This window comes from Vanacampus margaritifer, chromosome 5 (assembly GCF_051991255.1).
Source record: "Vanacampus margaritifer isolate UIUO_Vmar chromosome 5, RoL_Vmar_1.0, whole genome shotgun sequence".
Taxonomy (NCBI): Eukaryota; Metazoa; Chordata; class Actinopteri; order Syngnathiformes; family Syngnathidae; genus Vanacampus; species Vanacampus margaritifer.
The window spans coordinates 13,667,172-13,676,243 of record NC_135436.1 but is presented as its reverse complement, the minus strand read 5'-3'; the positions used below and the strand labels follow the sequence as shown (position 1 = coordinate 13,676,243).

Below are 9,072 nucleotides of genomic sequence, written 5' to 3'. Positions count from 1 at the left end.
TCTTTTCATCAGCGAGTCTCTTTGAGGATTATCTTTGGAGACGCCTCTGGGACGCATTTGGAGAGGAGACCCGCTGCAGAGACATTCCCAGAGAGAGAAATCAGGAAAACAAGACATGAGCAGCCGCTTGTGACATATTAATTCTTTCATTCAACTCTTTAAAGGCTAAAATATTCATCACAGGAGGCGGTGAAATTGTTTCCAAAATGACAACAAGCCAAGCGCTCCGAGTTGAACTTAAGTTCTACAAATTTATTGTCATCCAAAAATAAAAAGTCAAGAGCCAGTGTTCTTACAAAAGGCACTTCATCTCTTTTGAATAAATGCATCCAAAACACAACATCTGGTGAGAGCAAAGATGAACTTAAATTAAATATATTTACAATAAATAAACATTTATACAGATTTTATACATCAAATTGTGCTGCTTTGTAGAAGAAAAATCCCACAATTGCTTCCAACATCAGTCCACTGCACAGAACAATATGGCTAATAACAATACTGAACATTACTGAACATTACGTGGAACTAAACATTCTTCACTGGCAAATACGTTAAAATATATATTTATGTTTATATTTATATAAGTATGTATGAACGTATTTAATTACAAATTTTCCAGTACGTTCAAACGTACTTGTATGCTAAATGGTAAAAACTTTAAAAACAAGAAAAAAAAAACGTAAAAAAAAGAAAGAAAAAACATTTGGCCTACATTATTCCAATACATTCAAATTCGAATTTAACCCCCCCAAAAATACGGTATTCTGCTTAACATTGTGTTAGTGGAATATGAGTTAAGCAGAAAAAAAATCCAGCAATTTTTATCAATATCAGAAGGCGGCCATTTTGCCACTTGCTGTTGAGTGAAAAATGGCATCACAGTTGCTCAAGTCTCAGGTAACAACCAATCAGAGCTCAACTTCATAAAACAGGTGAGCTGTGATTGGTCATTGCCTGAGCCCTGAGCAACTGTGATGTCATCTTCAGTCGACAGCAAGTGGCAAAATGGCTGCCCCCAGAAATGGATATAAATGGCTGGATTTTGCTGCATAACTCGTATTTTACAAATGTACGATCAATCAAAATGTCATGTTTACACTAGTGAGGTCACATATAACATATTATTGCCAAGAAATGTTTAAGGTTGACTTGATCTTTAAGTAATAAACATTGTTCATTAACAATTTTTCTTATTATGTCTGCAGTGCATTTTTGTTCAGCATTCCATTGAGAAAAAAATAAAAATTACAGAAAAACAATGTTTACTTAATTTTCAAACATATTGATATAATGTAGATCTTTTTTACTTGCACGTCAATACCCTGTGGCATTATGTGGAAAAAGTTTTTAGCATTTTAGCCAACAAGTACTTTCAACCATATTTGTAAATCCATTCGAACGTACTTGCAAATATGTCTCAACATACTCATGAATAAGTTTGAACGTATTTGCCAGTCAAAAATGTTTACTCCACATTGGCAGTTCCACGCTTTTGGAGAACATGTCCCTTTTTGCGCTGAATCCCGTTATTGGGCCATCTTGACCTTGAACCCCCCTAGGGTGTCTTTTTAGCAGCTCCTTTTGTGACACATGTATGTTTGCGTCAAACATGAGTGGGACTATCTGCGTGCAGGTCCGTCTTGGCCATGTGCAGAACCACGGCGGGAGATTTGTAATGGCAGTGGGTGCTGCTGCAGCTGACGCCGCTGCACGGCTTCCTGCCGCTAGTCCGCTCCGTCAACTTCCTGCTGCACAAGCCCTGCCACGTCTGCAAGGTCTTGGAGCTCCACACCCACACGCCGCTGGTGATGCCCACCACCAGAGACATGAAGATCTTCAGCATGAAGACGGCCACGGTGGGCACGGAGGCCTGCAGGGAGCAGTCGCCGCCGTTGCCGTTGAAGGAGCCGCACGTGGCCTGCAGGCCTCTCAGCTTCCAGTAGTCCATGTTGAGCCTCTCGTAGAAGTAGCAGACGATGACGCACGTGGCGGGCACCGTGTAGAGGATGGAGTAGATGCCGATTTTCACCATGAGCTTCTCCAACTTCTCCGTGTTGGTGCCCTCGGTTTTCATCACCTTGCGGATGTGGAAGAGCGCCACGAAGCCGGTGAGGATGAAGGACGTGCCGATGACCAGGTAACAAGAGAGGGGGATGAGGACGAACCCGGTGAGCGCCCCCGAGTCCATGCTGCCGACGTAGCACAGGCCCGTCAGCTCGTCTCCGGCCACCTTCCTCATGGTGAGGATGACGATGGTCTTCAGCGCCGGGATGCCCCATGCTGCCATGTGAAAGTAGTTGCTGTGCGCCTCGATGGCCTCGTGACCCCATTTCTTCCCCGCCGCCAGAAACCAGGTGAGGGTGAGGATGACCCACCAGATGGAGGAGGCCATGCCGAAGTAGTAGAGGATGAGGAAGACGATGGTGCAGCCTGTGGATTCCAACCCTTCTTGGATGATGTACAGCTCGCCGTGCTCTCGGTCACAGGCGATATTCTCGGCGCCCGCCACCGAGCGGATGATGAACGCCACCGAGTAGACGTTGTAGCACATGGAGAGGAAGATGATGGGCCTTTCCGGGTACTGGAAGCGGTGCGGCTCCAGGAGGAAGGTGAGCACGGTGAAAGCGGTGGACACAAAGCACAGGATGGACCACACTGTCATCCAAATGAAGGCAAAGTCTTTGTCTCGCCTGGACCAGAACACGTCCACGGCGGGGGAGCAGCGCGGCGCACACGACTGACTCTTCTCCACGAACTGGAACTTATCAGGGTTCTCGCATGAGCCGCTGCCCCCCGAGGAGCGCCCGCCGCTGGCGCCAGCCTGCCGGGGGCGAGGGGGCACGGGGAGCATGCCCTCACCTTTCTTGCCCTCCGTTCTGGTCTCGTTCTCGGGGGCTTCCATGCAAAGGGCGTTGGGGTCGTTCCTGGTGGGCAGCTTGGAGCAGTCGAGCGAGTCGGGCCAAGTGTAGCTGAACTTCTTCATGATGGGGGCGCATCTCTCCCGCGCCTGCTCGCACATGGGTCTGCAGGCAGGGATGGAGGTGGACACTTTGTCAGTGCACATGGGTGCGTAAAGGGAGCACAGGAAGAAGCGGAGGTGCACGTCGCAGCCGTAAGCCACCAGAGGGGCGAACTCATTCAGCTTGATGGCAGCCTCTTTCTGGTCGTCGTGGTCCATGAAGTTGGGCATGCGCGTCAGGTTGTAGCCGATGCCCTCGCACATGGGGATGGTGATGGGCTCGCACTTGGCCGGTCTTCCTCGCTCCAGCTCGTACGAGCCGATCTCGAAGCTGGAGCCAGAAATCACCAGCAAGCACCACAGGAAAATCACCACCTTCAGCGGACAACCATCCATGCTCATCGCGGAGGTCAAAAATAGAGTTCGGGTCATTTATACATGAAGATACGAATGTGGCTGGATCCCCGTTATTCCAACTCCCCCATGCCGGAAGCTGGTGTCAGTCCGTTCAAGAAACACTTTAAATCACACAAACTCTTTCAAACGTAAAGTCCCTTTAAAACAAAACCAGGCAAAACAATTCAAAATAAGTGATCAAAAAGCGGAAGGGGAGTCCTTCACATCACCGTCAGCTCCGCAGCGCGAGGGGACAAGAAATTAGAAGCGGTCCGGGCTTCGGTAGCTTGTGCTGCCGCTTCCAGGCTCCCGCACACTGAAAGCCGGAGAGCCGCGGTGGAGTGCTTGTGTCTGGGGGAGGGTGGGGAAGGAGAGGAGGGGAGGGGGCGTGAGTCGCTGCGTGCCTCTCACGTTTCAGCCGAGGCACCCCACGCGGGGGAAGACTGCACAGATGGCGGAGGGCGCTCAAATACTTCTGCTGTGACAATAGTGTACCATTCTCTATCAATCTATCAATCTATCTATCAATCTATCTATCTATCTGTCTATCTATCTATCTATCTATCTATCTATCTATCTATCTATCTATCTATCTATCTATCGATCTAAAGTTATGTTTTTTTTTAACCAGATGATAATGATGTCTTAAAAAAACAGTAGGAAACCACATATGTAATAAAAAAAAAATCTCTCCACAAAATACACTTGAAAGCCAAGAGAAACGAGATGGTGAAGAGCAGAGGGCCATTGTTTCCATCTAGTGGTTGAATATGCAGAGCATGCATATGTCACAGCTGTTCCAAGGAGCATTTGATCTTTCCTCAAACAGAGCAGGAACTCAAGGATTTTGGCCTCTTGCCCCGGAACACTGAATTGACTGTCAAGTTCAGACTGTCTCTATTAGAACTCGGACTGTTTGCGGCAGTTTGACATGATGACACTGACTTATTGGTAGCCTTTCATCAGCTGTGTTTTATAATAACTTTGAGGCTTAAAGGCCCCTCTTTACTGTAAGTGCAAGACCTCCCTTCACAAATCTTTCTAACTTGTTGAGTTTATAGTTTAGGGGACAACAACAAATTCCTCTTGTAAGAATGTCCTTAACATACACCATTTGACTCCCAGAAATCAATAAAGTATTCTGATTAATATGAGTAATAAATGACTGTGAAAAAGAGCAAACATTAAATCTACATTAATTTGTGTATGTTTAACTTAAAATGGAGCAATAAAAAACAAACAAAAAAACACGTATTTACAATAGACAGTAATATATTCTAGTCTAAACACCACAGTCTGCTTAATATTGAATTTGTGAATTATCCATCTCAGGGGGCGGCCATTTTGCCACAGTTGCTCAAGGCTCAGGTTAAAAAACAATCACGGCTCAGCTTGTGAATGCCACATGACCAAACCCAGGAAAATGGTCAGCTTTTAGACTTGTGAAGAAGCATAGAACATAATATTGTAAAGCATATTTTTGGGTTGACTTAACTAACTAACCTCACACTCATCTCAACTCAACTTATATATATATATATATATATATATGTATATCTATATATATATATATATATATATATATATATATATATATATATATATATATATAATACCTTTCTAAATGCTAATGTTTCATTAGTTGCATGATGACTAGAATATATTTAAGATGCTGAGAGAGTGAATCAGTGAGTCTTATGAAGTGCAAACCGTTCTCGAGTTTTCTAGATAACAATTTGAGGGTGCTAATCAGCTATGGCATCAGGAAAAGGGGGAAATGTTTTTGATTCAAGTCTGATGCAGTCAAATCCGAAGTGTGTTCCCAACTTTGAGATGATATCTTTTTGTATGCTGGTGCAGAGACATTTTGAAAATCAATTGAAACGGCTTTGGCTGAATTTCCACAACAGCTCTGCAACTTTTTAAGAGTGCCTGTCACAGATAAGAAGACATTGGTGAGTGCCAGGAGACACCTGAGAGTATCCTTAAAAGGTCTCAGATCGTTATCAGGGCGTAATCACACGCATGCTGTGCGACACATATCATGATTCACTAACATCCTAGCATTATTTGACTTCTTAATCAGTGTCTTGTTTGACTGCTGGAGCTGTTTTCGTTACTGAACTTTAGTTACAATCAGTCAAGAATGGACTGAGACAGGTTGAAATGTCTGCAAAAGTTAGAGCCCTATTTTTTGTGCCCAGCGCAAAACTACTGCAATAATCTAACTTTGCACATGGGTGGAGTTTTCTTTCTTTTGAGATTTTATACTGTTTGACTTTGATTGGTCACAAAGTAACATGTTTCATCCTTGAAGATTAGCAATAAATCAAATTAAAACGGCAGCCAGTATTAACGCATTACGGGCATCACTGCTACAACAGTTTTGTCCTTTTTTTTCAGTCATCGGTGTAAACAGCTCAAAAGTCAGCTGGGATGGGCTCCAACCCCACGTTACCCTGCTCAGGAATGTAAAAAAAAAAAACTGCTATAAGAAATGGATTGATGCATGGATGTGCTGGACCATTTTTGCGCATGCATCAAATTCCAACAGTCCTGTCATCAGTATGATGTCGTCCAGCTGAGCGAACCTCTACAAATTCCACTTTCTGTTTCCCTTTGTTTCCAGGCTTGTAACTGCAGTGCCAAACTAAGCTAACCGTTGTAAGGTCATCCGACCACAAAAGTGAGAGTGGCATTCATTTTGTGCGTTTGAGCACGTTTCCCCAAACAAAAATAATCTTTGAATATGTAGTGATGGCCAAATGAACAACCGAGTTATTCTCTGTGTTCCAGAGGTAACAACCATAAAAAAATCACTGACACCAAGCGGCTGATTAGTTAGAGAGACACGAGGTCTGACCGCACGACATTCGGATCTTGGAGGTCCATTGTGATTTTTTCCCCACTTAATTGTATTATTTCTTATTGACCTTAACAGTAAATGGGTAAAAGGAAATGAATAGCAACTAAATGTTTTGAATTAGGCCTTCTTTCTGGCTCTATTTTCTTTTTTTCAAGGTCAATTCTATTTATCTTGCTCTCCAGCAGAGGTAATAGTATAGTATGATGGCTGAATTTGCACTACTTAGTTTTCCACCGACTCTTTCACTCTATTATAATACGGCTGCATGTAAAGTCTTTGTATGTTTTGTAATAACCACCTTCCACACAGAATAGATCGTCTTTAATTTCACACATTCATCAAACGAGCCGATGAAGCGTGGGCCTTGTAATTACTACCTCTTACTTATTGCTTATCATATATCAAGGAACAAAGCTATAAACATCCAATGGAAAACAATGCATGAGAATCTGATCTGTGTCTGAGACTGTTTTGGATGTAATGAGAGAGCAATTCATCACAACCGGCGCAGTGCATGCGGTGAACTGCCGAGGCTTGGATCACACATTTGGGTCTTTGCTCATGTTGTGTTGTGATAATCTGTAAATTATGCGGTGCCACGGGAGCGTGTAAATCAGCAGCTGTTTATTCAAATTATGACTGGGCCCGTAGAGTTTAGTCAAGTCATTCGACTTTATTTGAATTTGCAAGCAGCAAACAAAGGTTCTTGTCTGAATTTCGTTCATATCATTTTGTTGCACTATTAGGAAAATGGCAGCAATTCATTCCCTTCGCCCATCTGTGTTTGTCTTCCAGGAAATAACACAATTTAGAGCTTGTGTTGGGTCATTTAAACATGACGAAGTTAGTGAAATAATGTCCACATTGATACTTGACTCAAAATGACACTGGTGCCAGAAATGTTAGAGCCTGTTAAACTGGGGGGAAAAAAATTAAATATGAGTAATTGTGATGGCTTCAACATCTGGAAAAGCGGAATAAAATCAAAACGGCATTGTAATACAAATTGACAAGTGACTACTGGGTGAGTGTGACAATATAAAATAAGCATGAAATTGTGAACACTGTAATTTAAAAAAAAAAAAACACTACGCTGCAAGCTCATTGAGTAGCATCATATTTAAACAACCAACATATTTTTAAAGCCACAGTTACTCCCACATGGGAAGTGTGAAATTCATAAACATTGTACAACAAATTGCTGAAAATAGATATTAAAATATGGACATTAAAATAGACAAATGTTGACCTTTCCTAAAGTTCTATCCATTTGTTATACAGCGCACACATAGAACTACACCGCACCGCACTGCTGCTTGCTAGAGCTAATATTTAGAATCTCTATGTAGCTAAATGAGGAAACTAAAATATTAGAAACAGTTGGCAGGGCATGGCAAGTTTATTTGTATAGCACATCATCGCAACACACAACTCAAAGTGCTTAGAATACAATGTCAAAGGGAAGAAGAAACATAATCAAAACATTTTTAAGGGAATTAAAGAAAAGAAAGTAGTAGAACCAACAGGAGCTATAATTTAAGGAATAAAAGTAGTAAAAGTGAAAGTGCAGAGTTGGAGTGAAAATTGTGTTCTAGTCAAAGGCAGCAGTGAACCGGTGCGTCTTCATCATTGATTTAAAAGTGCTTAGACTCTCAGTTAGTTCATGGTTCAAAGTATTTTGGGCTTAACCCTTCTGGGCATTTATAAACTACCTGAAGTATCTCAATTGTCTGAGAGACAAGGAGCCACTGCAAAGGGAACTGGATGGATGTGGTCCGCTTTTTTGAACTTAGTGAGGACTCGACCAGTAGAATTCTAAAGCAGCTACTTACTTAGTTGTTTGACTGACTTTATAGAAAGAGCAGTAAAAATACTGTTTCAGTAGTCAGCTTAACTGAGGGGAAATTCAAGTCTTGGTGCACTATTAGTCCTTAAATCCTAGAAATCTTCAGAAGATGAAAATGAGGTGGCTTTATTATTCTTTTAATGTGTTTTTTAAAATTCAGGTCTGAATCCAACTCCCAGATCTCTGTCCTGATTTGAGGTTATCACATTTAATGACCGGAGCTGCATGCTTTGTTTTAGATTCCTCAGTTGGGTCCAAAAACAACTACTGCAACTCTTTTTCAAAGACAATTAAGGCACATCCACTCAGTAATTTGTTCTTAACATTCACCCACTGCTTGTGTGGGGGTTCTTGGTCAGTCACTTGGGTTTCAATTGAAATGTGTCTTTTGTAGAGTAATTCATTTGGTTATCTGAGCATGTGGATGTTAAAGAGAAAAGGGGCCCAGGATAGAGCCTTGAGGTATTCCTCATATAATTTTGACCTGCTCAGACTTAAAGCTACCTATTTTCAGTACAGTGCAATTACTGCAAACGAGAACCAAAATAATTAACATGCTATTTAATCAATTCATCTGACCGTTTCACTCACAATTAAGCATTATCATTTTGTAGTGTAACTTGGGATGCTGCCTCTGTAATGCATTGAACATGTTTCTGTAATGTATACAACTCTATAATTTTGATGAAACTCAGTGATAGTTCGTTCAAAGTTGTTATAAATTCATACATTGGCCTCATTCCAGTGAAATAGCAGTTTACCTTTTCGCCAACCTGATAGTCAAAGTTATCCGGCAAACAAAATGTTTGGCTTCTTTATGCCCCCCCGTACTTCTAACAGACCGTATTTAATTCAACTGTAGCCAGAGCGGTGCCATGTTTCAACTGCAGGATGTTTATTCATACTTGGGAATATGAAAACTGAATGTCAACACTTTCTCTAGTTCAGCTGAACCTCACAAGTATTCACAGTAAATTAGTCCTGGAGGTTCGGTGCCGATGA

General features: G+C 42.2%; 1 protein-coding gene across 1 annotated transcript; it reads right to left on the bottom strand.

Annotated features, from left to right (window-relative positions):
• Positions 1-231: 231 nt before the first annotated feature.
• Positions 232-3,662, bottom strand: fzd9b (frizzled class receptor 9b). The gene has a single exon (XM_077566740.1). It carries the CDS (start codon positions 3,392-3,394, stop codon positions 1,607-1,609), a length of 1,788 nt encoding a protein of 595 aa, XP_077422866.1. The 5' UTR covers positions 3,395-3,662; the 3' UTR covers positions 232-1,606.
• Positions 3,663-9,072: the final 5,410 nt, after the last annotated feature.